At 46.9% G+C, this 15,030-nt stretch overlaps 1 protein-coding gene across 1 annotated transcript; it reads right to left on the bottom strand.

Annotated features, from left to right (window-relative positions):
* Positions 1–395: 395 nt before the first annotated feature.
* Positions 396–14,579, bottom strand: LOC101645213 (histone-lysine N-methyltransferase PRDM7). The gene is made up of 10 exons (XM_013005479.1): positions 14,529–14,579; positions 13,971–14,094; positions 13,708–13,815; positions 10,219–10,268; positions 6,832–6,991; positions 6,114–6,215; positions 5,629–5,900; positions 5,207–5,274; positions 3,804–3,997; positions 396–505 (listed from the first exon to the last, which is right to left on the bottom strand). The coding sequence occupies exons 1-10, from the start codon at positions 14,577–14,579 to the stop codon at positions 396–398; spliced, it is 1,239 nt and encodes a 412-aa protein (XP_012860933.1).
* Between the last annotated feature and the right edge of the window lie 451 nt (positions 14,580–15,030).

Raw genomic sequence — 15,030 nt, 5'->3', positions numbered from 1 at the left:
TTTGATGAGGTCTGACTTCTGACTAAAGCCTTGTCCACCCTCTCTGAAGCTGACTTTCACTGTTCTTGAGCTTACTACCCCTTGTAATAACTTCCCTGTATCTTCAGCATTCACTTTCTGGCTTGGGTTGGGGTCTGTGTCCGTTGTTCTCCTAGCCTCCCTAGATCTCCCCATTTGTGCTTTGGGTACGTTAGAGGAGGCCTTTGACACCCCCCGCTCCCTTATCCTTTCATGCACAGGTTTGGACCCATTTTTTCTCTCTCCACCTTCTGTTCTGTCATTCCTGGTATGTTGTTCAGAATGCTGCTGCATATGGCCCCCTGGGTGGGGGTCTCCTGGTTGAAGGTCCTTTCCTGCAGTTGTTCCTAGAGAGGACTGAGAGGGGTGGTTGTACTTCATGTGTTGGTTGAGAAATGTCTGACTGGAGAAGGCCAAAGGGCAGGAGGGGCATGGATGGATCTCTGGTTTTGGTTTTCCTGGAAGAGAAAGTTTTCCATCAGACTCACTGTAGACAGCTGCCTGGAAAGACTGCCCCTTCATATCTCAGGGTCTGGGTCCTCCTTTTCACTCCAATCTGATCTTTTTGCCTGGTCTTGGCACAACAGACTCCATTTTGAATCCGGTGCCTTCTTGGTTCTCAGAACTCACATCTCATGGACCTCCCTCACATCGGCCTCCCCTCCCCTCGCTGAAAATCACCAGTTCTGAGAACCAGACATCCCCGAGAAAGAATGTTCTTTGAAGATATGTTTACTCCACCCGCCCCGTACCTATAAGATTAACGTTCCTTGAAGATGTGTTTATTCCACCTGTCCCAGACCTATAGATAAGATTAATGAGCGCTTCCCTTTGAAGCCCCTGTGTGCAGCTGTGCCTGCCACCAGGGGATATAAAAACGCAGCCAGAAATTCCCCTTGCGCGGTTTTGCCAGCTCAATACCTGAGTTGCTGAACCCACCTGCAAGCTTCTCAATAAAGCCTGCTTCTAAAACTTTACCAATTGGATCTTTAATTCAGTTTCGCGCCCCAAAAACTCTTACACCTTTGTGTTTTCTTCAGCACATTGGAAGTCGCATCAAGGCCCTTCCCTATTTCCCAGCCAGACAGGCCCCCTTTCAAGTAGGAATTGAGGGTACACTCTCCATCTGGCCTATTTCACAGTCCACATGCTTATTCTAAGCCCTGTCTCTACTGAGATATTGTGTCAGCAGCCATTTCTCCTGAGAGATGCTGCTCACAGTGCCCTGAGTGGAACCTCCAGGAGTCCTTTCCTATGGAGTGGGCAGAGTTCACTGAATAAGGAGCCCTGGTCCAGAGTCTCCATATGGACAGCCAATGTGGAGCAGTGGTTATTGAGGGTGTGTGGGAAGATGTGCTTACGTGAGGACCACTCTGCTAGGCTCTCTCTCAGACAGTGGGAAAGACAGGGCTGACACAGGCCACTGATGAAGGGACACTAGGTCTTGCTGACTGTGTCTCTTAATCACAACCCAGCTGAAATACAAGGGGGCTTTAAAAAATCCATGGAAAATGGAATTACAAGATGTTGGCATATGTGCCCGAATGTCTTTAAGCCACCTCATGCAACAGGGAGGAGTCTTATTTCAAATGATACTTTGTTCAGACTTCTCCTGAATGTCACCTTCACTTACCGTCCTCTAATATGACACTGAGGCAGCCCGTTCTTTAGTCCAACGATTAACCACAGTGCCACCTTAGCACAGTGAACATTTCATCCCTCAGCTGAAAACACCCAGTGGCTTCCAAAACTCTCAGGAAAGATGTCAGCATTACAGAATGGATGCCCCCTGGCCTCACTTTACCCCATTCCTCTGACACCCCTCTCTGTTCCTCTGTATCTCTGAACCTTCTCTGACAACCCTCTGTGCACCTCTTTACCTCTGACTTCAACTCTGACCCTCCTTCTCTGTTCTTCTGTATCTCTCTGAAGACAACTCTGTTTTCCCCTATACTCCTTTGTAACTCTAACATCAATTCTGACCCCCCTTCCCTGCTTCTCTGTACCTCTCTGACCCCAAGTCTGACCCACTTCTCTGTGGGATTATGAAGAGACTTTTCCCCAGCTTTATCTCCCCCAAAGACATGCCAAACATTAGAAGCTATTTGGCAGCATATGGTGGGAGGTCGGATGCTTAAAGACATCCTTCCTGAAGGCAGTCAGTTGCCAGACTACTGTCTGGGCCCACCACAAGAAGGGCCCACTCCCTGCTGTTAAGGACAATGGGCTACTTCTCCCTAAAGACTTGTGACCATCAGTTTGGTCCCTGTAGGTGGGGTTTTACACCCTACTGATAATGGTTTCTATGGAGATCCAGAGAAACAGGTCAAACCTCCTCAGTGATATCCAAAGTTAGGCTGCCATCCTGAATGTGGGATCTGCCCTTCTTGTCACATGTGTGCCCCCAATTCCTCCCCTTCCTATTGAGTGTATATCCCTAGACTGTCCCCCTCTCATTGCTGTATTACCTGTTGTACAACCCCTTCCTTTGACATATGTCTTTACCTGTAATTAGGTGACTTGATGCCCCCCAAAGGTATATAAGCCTGAGTTAGCCCGCTCCCCTGTCCTCCCTCCCCAGTTCCCTTTCCCCTTGTCCTCCTCCCCCTCCCCCTCTCTACTCCTCTGTACCTGTGACTTCGACTTTGACCCTTCTCTGCTCCTCTGTATCTCTCTGATTCCAACTCTAACCCCCCTTCTCTGCTCCTCTGTATCTCTCTGATCCCAACACTCAGCCCCCTTCTCTGCTCCTCTGTACCACTGACTTCAAGTCTGACCCCTCTCCACCCTCTGTTCCTCTGTATCTCAGACTTCAACTCTGACACCACCACCCCCTGCTCCTCTGAAACTCTCACTTCGACTTTGACCACCACCATCCCCAGCTCCTCTGTATCTCTCTGATCTTTCTTCTACCCCTCTTTCTGCTCCGTTCACTCACATCTCCCTCGGGGCTCTCTCTTTCTTCAAACACCCTGACCCTTTCCTGCTTGGGTAACTGTGCAGGTGGCTCCTCTACTTCCATGTTTTTGCCACCGGTATATGCAGTTCGAAGTCCTTCTTCCCCTGAGGATTCTGAGAGATGCCTTCCGAACCCCTTTCTCACTCACCCTCCCCTCATACTCTACTCCCCTACCCACGCAAATGCGACTCTGCACAGCACTGCTCACTGTTTTGTGTGACAAATTTGTATTTAAAGTTCCTGGGAACCCAGCAAGGGAGCTTTGTGCTGCTGTGGGTTAAACACTGAGCCACTAACTGCAAAGTCAGCGGTTCAAACCCATCAGTCAATCCACAGAGGAAAAGATGAGACTGTTTGCTCCTGTAAAGACTGACAATCTTGGAAACGCTAAATGGGGTTGTTATGATGTGGATTCATCTTGAGGGCAGTGAGTTTGGTTTGGCTGCCTTGGGGACCCTGTGTAGTAAGCACAGGAACTCACACAACAATTCATTGAAACAACGGACTGAATGATAGCATAGGAAGAATCATTTTCAGAAATGTGGGGTGACAAGATAAACTCAAAGGGCCACAAAAACTGCCTTAGTAGGAGCTGGATGTGCCTGAGGATGTGTTTGGCATTTAGCATTGTTTTTGTGCTGAAACATTAAGAAATAAAATCAGAACAAAAATTTTTAAAGTTATTAAAACCATTCTAAAATAAAAGTCGTATGTATCTTTCATTTATGAAATTCATACTTTAAATTTCATTGACTTCATGTGGATTCTACTCTACTTAGGTCTTGGGCCATGAAGATTTAGAAGGAGCAGAACCCCTGGTACACACCTGTCCCTGAAGTGAGCTCCTTCTTCCACTTGCTGCCCCACTTGATGCCCAGCTCCAGGCCGTACTCATCCCCATACCAGACCAGCAGTTCACAGCCAGGTTGGATGGCGCGGCAAGTTCGGTAGAAGATCTGCCTACGGTACTGAAAGGCCACCAGGTTCTGCTCCTCTTCGTCCCGGGCACAGTTCACATACCTGAGGTGATAGGACAGGAGGGGATCATGGGCAATGAGTACCCAGCATAGTCAGGTCCTGTCCTCTTTCCTCCTGAAGTTCAGGCCCAGATACTGCCCACTCCCCTCACTGCTCCTCACTGTAACCTTATGTTCTCCTATAAGCCTCATGTGCAAGGTCACATGAATTCCTCTCCCCAAGCCCAGCTTATGGGCTTATGGTGGCCGCCTTCCCGAGGGTGGCCCTCCCCGCAGTATCAAGCATGTTCTAAAGTTGAATCCCAGATTCACCTTCACCTTCTCTGGCCTTACACGAGTGTCAGCATCTCTGCTCTGAAATAACTACATCATCATCCAACACTCAACGTAAGTCCATATTTTTCTGAGAGGACTTTCTAAGTACAGTGCATTGCACGCCCCATCAGGCCCCTCCAGAAACATGAAGGGCTATTCCTATTAGTTTGTTCTTATTTGTACCCCAATAAAATCAGGTTCCACAGGGAGAGCGGCTGGTCATGACTTGATACTGATGAATAGCCTGCAGCCCACCCCTCACAGGCTGCTGAGCACCCTTTAGTCTCACTGGCCTGGGGATATTTATGACTGTCTAGGTTAAGCATCTCTTGTTTTAGGCAAGCTTGGTACCATGTAGTTTTTGGACAATGTGAAAAATTTACATAAAGAAAATTTAAAAACTGTTTAATGTCTGCCTCCTACAAGTCCATAGTCTCCATAAGAACATGAGCTGTGGAGCTTGGCCTAGAACAGTGGTATTAGAGCCCAGGTACTCCAAAACCAAATTCACTGACATCCATTTGATGCCAACTCATAGTGACCCTATAGGACAGAGTAGAACTGACCTGTGGGTTTCTGATACTGTAACTCCTTACTGGAATAGAAAGCCTCATCTTTCTCCTATGGAGTGGTTGGTAGTTTTGAACTGCTGACCTTGGGGTGAACAGTCTAGTACATAACCCATTATACTACCAGCACTCAGAGCCCAAGTAAACACATGTTGGCTAGATATAGGAAATGTGAGTCCATGCTTGCCAGATGAGCATCAAAAGTATCTAGCACAGATGATTTGCATAGAGGACATATGTTTTTAATCTCCTTATTTCTATCAAAACACAAAAGAGGGTTGTTTGGAGAATAAGTGACAGAGGGTGTACAATCCACGGATGGAGGCAAGCTCATTTATTCCCTGAAGCCAAACACTCTCAGGCCTTACCTCATCCAGTTTGCCCAAGACGTGTCCTTTCCATCCACGTATTCATAGCAGTTCCTCCCCTTGGTGATCTGAGATTTAGAAAAAGAAGTTAAGACATTTTTATTAATAAAGAGAGGAATTGTTTTATTTTCAATGCTTGTCTGTCACTTTGCTACCACACCACAAGTCCTTTATCGGCATCTGCATTCCAGTCTGTGTTAATTGTCAGTCAGAGGAGAGCAAGGGGTCCTCTTGTTTCTGACCATTCTGCCCCCATTTCCCTCTGCTAGTCAACAGGAGTTCCAAGGCCATGCAGAAACTACACACTGAACAAAGCCAGCTTATTACCCTCAAGGTGTCCTAGCGTGTCCTAAGCAAGGCCCAAAGGGAGGTGGGGCAAGGGGACAAAGACAAAGACAAGGCATAGAGTGGGTGCTTCTCACCAGCCAGGAGTAGCCACTGTTGGCTGCCTCCTCATCTTCTGTCATCTGGCCCTCATAGGGGCCAAAGTGCAGGCCCAGTGGCAGCTCAGACTCTTCATTCCAGACTCCAAGCCCAGCCTCAGGGATACTGGATGGTCCAATTCTCAGTCCAGGGGGCAGGGTGAGGGCTGAGTGATTAGGGCACCCCTTGTCCATGGGACTATCCTTTACAAACGTCGGGGCCCCATGAACTGTACAGGTGTCAATGAAGAAGTTCTGACACTTCTCACAATCTGGAGGAGAGAGCAATATGGATGAGGATGGGTATAAGCATAGAACCTATACAATAGGGATTAGGATGGGTACTGGGTACAACCTATTCCTGGGCATTGAGAGCTGGAGAAGAAAGAGCCCAGAGCTCAATCCTGAACTCCAAGCCACTAGAGAAGGGAACCATATTGGAACCAGGACCTAAGCCTTCTACTGGGGGTAGGGGGACCACTTACAAAGGTAGTCATCATCCTGGGGCTCGCCCAGTTCCTGGTATGCGTGGTCCTTTCTCTCACGCAAGCTGTACATCTTCACCTCAACCTCCTTTCTCCTGGGCTCTGAGGTGAGAAGACAGGTGGGTGTGGTGTTCAGTGTGAGCCTTGTCTTGTCAGAAAATGTTCGTTCTCCTCTCATCAAGTCACTACTGTCCTTCTCCAGACTACTCAGAGACCAAAATTCCACACCTTGATGAGAGAGGCTCCCTGCAACCTTAGCTTCTAGCTTCTCATTTTCAGGCGTCACTTGTCAACCTTCCTGCTTAAAAATGTTTCTCACACATTTGTGCATTCTGAAAATATTTGCTGAGGCATATTATGTGTGAGGCATTGAGTGAAAGCTAAAACATCGAAGAGGAGTAGAAAGGTTTGGGCTCTAATACCACAGATGGATTTACAGGTCACCTGGCATATGTCAGCTCCTTTGTATTTAATTTAATGGCTTCCAATAATGTTTAGGCTCTGAATCTTTATCTATTTTACAGTCTAGGAATCTAGACCACAGAGAATTTTGAAGATTTGCTTACGCTCAGATCTTCTGTGTAAATTATAAGCCATGTCTGTAGCTTTCTTTTTATTACACTCACTACTGCATCCGATTTCTGGTCCCCAGTGTAAACCCAGGTTCATAGCCCACAGGCATTTTTGGAAGCGCGAGTCCCAGATGATTCCCTCTTACCCAGTTTCTGTCTTGAGTGCTGAACAGGGACACTTCCTCTTTCAGGAGGTGACGAGAACTGCTGGGATGACTGCTCTGAGTTACATGCACTCAGTGAATTTGTTGTGGCTGGCAGTTCTTTCGAACTAGATTCATTATCTTGTGGTGCCCTGTGCATTCCCTTTAAAGTCAGAATCATATATTAGAGGACAACAAGCATTTCTTTAGTTTTAGGATGGGCCATTTCCACATATGAGGTGGCTTCAAAATGTTTGTGGAAATATTTCCTTTTTCTTCTTTTTTTTAATCGTTAAAAAAAATAATTTTATTAGGGCTCATACAACTCTTATCACAATCCATACATACATCGATTGTGTAAAGCACATTTGTACCTTTGTTTCCCTCATCATTATGAAAACATTTGCTCTCCACTTAAGCCCTTGGCATCAGTTCATTTTTCCCTTCCCTCCCTGCTCCCCCTTCCCTCATGAACTCTTGATAATTTATAAAGTATTATTGTTTTGTCATATCTTACACTATCCGACATCTCCCTTCACCCACTTTTCTGTTGTCCATCCCCCAGGGAGGAGGTTATATGTAGATCCCGGTAATCGGTTCCCTTTTTCCACCCCACCTTCCCTCCACGAATTCCAATTTTTTACCAAACATTTTGAAGCCCCTTAGTAACTTGTGGGGGGAGGTCAGATGCACATGCATTTCCCCCCTGAGGGCAATCAGTTGCTAAACTGCAGTGGGCCCTGCTCCCTGCCTCTGGGGACAATGGACAGGCTCCTGTAGGAGGAGTTTTCACCCTACTGATAATGGTTCCTATTGAGAGCGGGTGACCACCCGCTCATTGCTGTGTAACCTATAGTGCAGCCCCTCCCTGTGACGTATGTCTCTACCTGTAATTAGTGGGCTGGCATGCCCCCAAAAGGTATATAGGCGTGGGTCAGCAATAGAGAGCTCTCTGACTCTCTGACCTCTCTCTCTGGCTCCTCTCTCTTCCCCTTCTCCTCTCTCCCTTGTTCCCTTGCCCTCCTTCCCTTCCCCCTCTCTCTACGTGGACCACCAAGCTGGGCTGAGGTGAGCAATGCTACCATGTAATATGTCTAACTGCACTATTGTATCTCTCATGCTCTCGATGACTTTAATATAATACTTATATATCTCAACCGTACAATTGTGCATTACTGAACCTGTGGGTAGTAGTAGTAGTAGTAGCAGCAGCGGGTGGGGGCTGGCCCCTCACTCCCCACCCTTCCAAATTTAATTTAATACTACAGTACCTGACCTTCACTCGAGCTCCAACAACCCAAGGCACCTGGCAACTCAAGAGTAGAGGAAGGGCCCAGTGGATAGTGAATCCTTGATCAGAACCCATTTCCTCAGGCTCTTTCAACTTTTGCTTAAATGTCTGTGTGTTTGATTGAAGGTGGGAGAAAGCGTGGGGAGACTAGCTAAGAAACAACATGGTCTGTGAGAGGTGTGGGTTTTATAAACACGTGTAAATGTTCATGAAAAAGTAAGCATTTTGGAGTAGACTTTACTCCCCTGATAGTGTGATCTCAGGTGTGTACCTGAACATGTCCGCACCTCAGTTTCCTCGTCTGTAAAATGATGATTGCTAAAATACATGCCTTGTAGGCTTGTTGGACCAGGACCCCTGGTGGTATAATGATTACATGTTAGGCTGCTAACCACAAACTCAGCAGATCAAAAGCACCAGCCACTCTGAGGGAGGTAAATGAGGCTTTCTACTCCGCCCAAAAGTTAGTCTTGGAAATCCACAGGGTCAGTCCTACCCTGTCTTATAGGGTCACTAAAGGCTGGAATTGACTTGACAGTAGTGATTTTGAAGTTTGTTCGAACCAAGGGTGGTTTGAAAATTATTTCCCATTTAGTTGAGAAGCAACAAAGCCCACATGGAAGAAGCACACCAGCCTGTGTGATCATGAGGTGTCCATAGGATCAGATATCAGGCATCAAAGACCCAAAACAAAAAAATCATATCATTGTGAATGAGGGGAAGTGCGGAGTGGGGACCCAAAGCCCATCTGTAGGCAACTGGACATCCCCTTATGGAAGGATTTCGGGGAGGAGATGAGCCAGTCAGGGAGCAGTATAGCACTGATGAAACATACAACTTTCCTCTAGTTCTCCCCCCCCCCCCAGTTTTTTAATGCTTCCTCCTCCCCACTATCCTGATCTCAATTCTACCTTACAAATTCGGCTATATCAGAGATTGTACACTGGTACAGATAAGAGCTGGAAAAACAGAGAATCTAGGATAGATAACCACCCCCTCAGGATCAATAATGAGAGTAGTGATACCAGGAGGGTAAGGGAAAGGTGAGGGGAGAAAGGGGGAACCAATCACAATGATCTACATATAACCCCCTCCCTGGGGGACGGACAACAGAAAAGTGGGTGAAGGGAGACATCGGTTAGTGTAATATGTATAAATTATCAAGGGTTCATGAGGGAAGGAAGGGTGGGGGAGGGAAGGGAAAAATGGGAAGCTGATACCAAGGGCTCAAGTAGAAAGAAAATGTTTTGAAAATGATGGCAACAAATCTACAAATGTGCTTGACACAATGGATGGATGAATGGAGTAATAAGAGTTATATGAGACCCCAATAAATTGATTTTTTGAAAAAAGAAAATTATTTTCACAGTATCATTCCTTCAAGCCTATGCTTAAAAATTTGGAGTCCCTGTATGATTGTCACTATGACTAGATTCAGAGGTGATTTTCTATTAGGTGTCTCTGGGACACAAGCAATGAAGCTGTCACATTCTATTGAAAAGGTTGGGGGTTAGAGTTCATCCAGAGGTTCTTGGAAGAAAGGCCTGGTGATCTACTTCTGAAACATCTCAGCCATTGAAAACCTTAAGGAGCAAGGTCTACTCTTGACTCACAGGTTTTCATGCAGTGGCAGACACTATAGCAACTTATTTTTTATTTTTTTTGGCTTTGACCTTTCACACACTCTCTCATTCCCTTCTTTAATTTTGCGTGCAAAACACACAAAGGAAAACATGCAAAACACAGTTGTACAGTCTATCTTGTCAGGAGGGGTTTATGTTTTAATGGGATGTCTACTAAATATGTTCCTTTGAATGCTACAAAATATTATAGATGACAAAATTTCCTCTGTGCTTCATTCTATGTTCTTAAGTTATTTTTCAAAGTGAGTTTATTCAATGAAGTCTAGGACACAGTGGAAATAAAGCTAGCGTGTTACTGACCCTGTTGTCCTATGAAGGTGGTGATGTTTGCCAGACTATATGTGAGCCTGGTCCAGAAAGGGGCCAGCAGGCCTGGGCTCTGTCCCTCCCCTGCTCTTACCTGCATGTGGCTCCACAAGGAAGGTGTTCTTGTCTACAGCACTCGAAGATACTCACCTTCTGCTGCTTATTCTGCTCTCCTCTGGAGGCCACCCAAGGAGGTCTGACTGAAAGGTAATAAGAAATCAGAACTTACTCCACTTGGTGAGTGTTTACAAACTCTGAAGATGCTACCATCTCCAGGGACAGGAATTACCAAGAGAGAAGAGAGACGGAGAATTATGCAAAGGTGATTTGAAAATGATTTTTGCAGTATCATTAATTAATGGTTAGCTGGTTTTAAAAGCATGTTTCCAAAAAAAAGAAAGAAAAAAAACCATGTTTTAAACCTAGCTCATCTTATGCACATAAAGTATCCCTCACATCTATTTTAGGGTCCTGGTGGTATAGTGGGTTACACATTGGGCTGCTAACCACAAGTTCAGCAGTTAGAAACCACCAGCTGCTCCCAGGGAGAAACATGAGGCTTTCTCTTTCTGTAAAGAGTTACAGTCTCAGAAACCCACAAGGACAGGTCTGCTGTGTCCTATAGTGTTGCTGTGAGTGGAAATCAATGACTATTCGATGGCCATAATAGTATGTCTGTTAAAAAAAAAAGTATCTGGGTTGGGGATTTATCTGAGTCCAGATGGAGATGTGTGATAAACTATCAGGGGTATGTTTATTTAAGAAGACTGTCTTTTTATGTTAAAACTGGACAAGCAAGCATTGGATTTCATCTCTCGGACTAAATTTCCTGAGACTGAAATACCTAAAATCCATAGATGGGAATCACAGACCTTGCACTCTAGGTTCTCCTTCACACTTAGGAGCTGACTGTTTCATAAACTTCCCTGTCCATACAGCAGAAAAGGAGGTGGGTATCTTACTTCTTTTTTTATAAAGGTACTTACCAGATTTGTTCTCTGCTCAGAGCATGTGAGAATGCTCAGGGAGTTTAAACAGCTCTCTCAAACCCAAGATCAAGACCGCGTTCCCCCCCCCCCCACACACACACAAAAGTTTTATTTGGGCTAAGTGGCTCATTGGTGTGATTAACTATCATACATAAATTAGGTACTTTTAAATACTCATATGAGTTAATAATTTTCTCATGCAAAACATGTATTGTAGTGACTATGAACCACTTGAAATCATTAGGAAGTGGTTTTACAGTTAAAGCAAGTGCCCTTTGATAGATGATCAATGTTTAGTAAAACAAGATAAGTTTTAGGCATCAAGAAAAGTATGGAGTCCCCCCTCCCCCGAGAAGAATGCACTTCAGAGGACAGCACTGAAGATACAGCTCAGGGAGAGGGGCGTGTCTAATCAGAGCAAAGGAAGAAGAAGGAAGGAGAGAGAATGGAGCACATCCTGGCCCACCAAGTCTCCAGGAGGATATTCCTGCTCAGAGCAGCCAATGCAGAGAGAGGATTACAGCGATGGCCCCACCATGAGACAAGGACATCCCTCACTGACCCATACCGCTTTGGGGGATAACACTGGAGGCACAGTGCGGGAATTGTGCTGACTCCACCACTCTGGGGTGAAATGTCAAGGGCGTCCAACAGAGCAGCAAGGGGAGTCAAGCAATGAAGTCCCCGGGGAATACCAAAAATAGACTTTGGGGCCAGGGCATGGCACCCCATCAGACTCAACTGGAAAACACTCCTAAACATCAACAAACAGACCTGGAACTATTTATAGGCTTTTTGTTGTTGTTTGGTCCTCATTTGTTGTTATTTTGTTTTCCTTTGTTGTCTTGTTTTGCTCTGTCTTGTTTTTGTGCTTATTATTGTCTCTGCATGTCTATCTAGATAAGATAGGGGTGATAAACAATCCAGAGGAGAAAACAACAGGACCTATGGTTCCCGGGGACATGGGAGAGAGGGAGGCAGGGGAAAGAAGTGGGTGTTAACAAACCCAGGAACAAGGGACAAGTGATCTAAAATCTATGGTGAGGAGGGCGTAGGATGTCTGGTAGGGCTCGATTAAGGGCAATGTAACCGAGAGGAATTACGGAAACCTGAATGAAGGCCAAACATGATAGTAGGACAAGAGGAAAGTAAAAGGAAATAGAGGAAAGATCTAGGAGGCAAAGGGCATTTACAGAGGTCTATATACAGGTATGGACATAGGTAAATATATTTATATATAATGACAGGGACAGGCCTGGATTTTTGTAAATATATTTTTATATAATGATAGGGAAATAGATCTATGTCCATATATTTATAAGTTTAGTAGTAAGGTAGCAGATGGACATTGGGCCTCTACTCAAGTACTCCCTCAAGGCAAGAACGCTTTGTTCTATTAAATTGACATTCTGTGATGCTCATCTTCCGAACACTATAGCTGAAGACAAAGTGGGTGCATAAGCAAATGTGGTGAAGAAAGCTGATGGTGCCCGGCTATCAAAAGATATAGATAGCATCTGGGGTCTTAAAGGCTTGAAGATAAACAAGCGGCCACCTAGCTCAGAAGAACAAAACCCACATGGAAGAAGCACACCAGCCTGTGCGATCATGAGGTATCAATGGGATGAGGTATCAGTAATCAGGCATCAAAGGACAAAAAATCATATCATTGTGAATGAGGGGAAGTGCGGAATGGGGACCCAGGACCCATCTGTAGACAACTGGACATCCCCTTATGGAAGCATCACAGGGAGGAGGTGAACCAGTCAGGGTGCAGGGTAGCAGCGATGAAACATACAACTTTCCTCTACTTCTTAAATGCTTCCTCCCGCCCTCCCCCATCACGACACCAATTCTACCTCACAAATCCTGCTAGACCAGAGCATGTACACGGGTACAGATAAGAGCTGGAAACTCAGGGAATCCAGGACAGATGAACCCCTCAGGACCGATATTGAGAGTAGTGATACCAGGAGGGTAAAGGGAAGATGGGGAGAAAGGGGGAACCAATCACAATGATCTACCTATAACCCCTCCCAAGGGGGATGGACAATAGAAAAGTGGGTGAAGGGAGACATTGGTCAGTGTTAGACATGAATAAATAGTAATTATTTATAAATCATCAATGGTTCCTGAGGGAGGGGAAAAATGAGGAACTGATACCAAGGGCTCAAGTAGAAAGAAAATGTTTTGAGAGTGATGATGGCAACAAATGTACAAATGTGCTCGACACAATGGATGGATGGATTGTGATGAGTTGTACGAGCCCCAATAAATAATTAAAAAAGAAAAGTATGGAGTATTAAACTGTAAAAATGTATATACTCTGTCGTTTATTGAAACCTCAACGTTTTGCTATGAATTTCTAAATTCTATTTCAAAATTAAAGCAAAACAAACCCAAACTCAAACAAAAAACAACCCAAAACTAACCAACTTTCTCTTCCTCTAGCAGTGACAACTCTTTTGAATTATATTTTCTACCCACGTTCATATTTTTATCCATTTATGAATGTAGCTACAAATAACATGTCCTATACTTTGCACATGCTAAGACTTCCGATGAACGGAAGGTAACCTTTACGTCTTTACAGGAACAAACACTCCTGTTAGCCCGAGCTGAGCCCTGGGACTCCTGCTGGCCTCACCGCGCCGCTGCCGAGGGGTCCATTCCTCATCGGAATCCTCACTGTCCTCCACCTGCCCTTTGGCGGCTGGCCTGTGGTGACACATGAAAGCTGGGCGCGGGGCTCTGAGGCCTGCAAAAAAGCACCATCTTGGTCCTCAGAGGGAACAGCGGGGAGGAAGAAGTGGATGGGCTGAGGGAACCCAGCATGGGCAACAGGCGGGATCACAGGAGGGCAGGGTTGAGGCTCCGTGGGTGGGACCCCGGCTCTGTGCACCCCGCCGCTACCTAGAGCGAGCAGCGCCTCGTAGTTCTTCTTCACATTCCTGTAGCGGAACTTCTCCCACTCGCCCATCTCCGCCCACTCTTCCTTGGAGAAGTATATGGCGATGTCTCGGAAGGAGTCCTTGGCCTAGAGAAATGACAATGTCACGGTGGCGCACCAGTACGCTGCCCACCTCCGGCGCCTGGCCTGACCCTCCATCTGGGTAAGGAGCAGCTGGGCGGCGGAGTCCCGCCCTCCCTCCCAGGTGCCTCCCAGTGGCTTCTGCTCAGCGTCCCTGCCCCCAGTCAATTCCCACTCCCAGCGACACTATGGGGCGGGGTAGAGACAGGGTAGAACTGCCCCCGTGGGCTTCCACAGTGACAAGACGCCGGAATTCCTTTTCAGGAGTAGCAAGCCTCATCTTTCTCGCAGGGAGGGACTGGTGGCTTGCAACCGCGGGCCCAGTGTGTAACCACCACGCCACCGGGCCACCTTCCAAGACTCCCCACACGGAGGTGCTCCGAGGTCCTCCTCCGCTACCCTCCTCCCCAGGACCACGCCCGCCACGCCCCCTCCCTCACCTTCTGCCCCTTATTGCCCACGGCTCCCTCAAGGCTCTCCTCCCCAGCCATGGTGCTGCACCCCGTTATCACAGCCCCAGGGCACGGCGCCTGTGGAAAGAGAAGGCTCCAGAAGAAGCCACGACGCCAGGCCACCTGGCGAGGCGGGGCAGGAGGACTGCGGGTGCCCCACAGCAGGGCCTGGCCGCTCATGGGTCCCTGGGGATGGGATAGCGCTGCTACCTTGGGGTCCGACTGTTCCAGCGAGAGGAAAAAGGACGTTTCTTAGAGAAGGGTCTGGGTGGGGGTGGGTCCACTTGGGAATGTGGAAGGTCAAGCCTGAAGGGATGCGGGGTCTCTCAGTGCCTGGGGCTTGGGGGGACGGTCGCTCAGGGCTGTGGTTCTGGCAGAACGAGGTGCTGAGAGAGCTTTCAGGCTGAGGGGACTCGGGAGTCTCTCAGGCTGAGGGGACTTGGGGCGGTCTCAGGCTAAGGGGACTCTGGGGTCTCTCAAGCTGAGGGGA

This window comes from Echinops telfairi, unplaced genomic scaffold (assembly GCF_000313985.2).
Source record: "Echinops telfairi isolate 266 unplaced genomic scaffold, ASM31398v2 ScPeMD7_5;HRSCAF=22, whole genome shotgun sequence".
In the NCBI taxonomy this organism is placed as follows: domain Eukaryota; kingdom Metazoa; phylum Chordata; class Mammalia; order Afrosoricida; family Tenrecidae; genus Echinops; species Echinops telfairi.
The sequence above is the reverse complement of the archived record's forward strand: the minus strand, read 5'-3'. Positions and strand labels throughout refer to the sequence as shown.

Coding starts and splice junctions, on each gene's coding strand:
- LOC101645213 (XM_013005479.1), bottom strand. CDS start 14,579: ATGGCTGGGGAGGAGAGCCTTGAGGGAGCCGTGGGCAATAAGGGGCAG. Junction 6,216..6,831: donor GCACTCAAGACAGAAACTGG/GTAAGAGGGAAT, acceptor TTCTCACCTCAG/AGCCCAGGAGAAAGGAGGTT. Junction 5,901..6,113: donor CCAGGATGATGACTACCTTT/GTAAGTGGTCCC, acceptor TCTCTCCTCCAG/ATTGTGAGAAGTGTCAGAAC.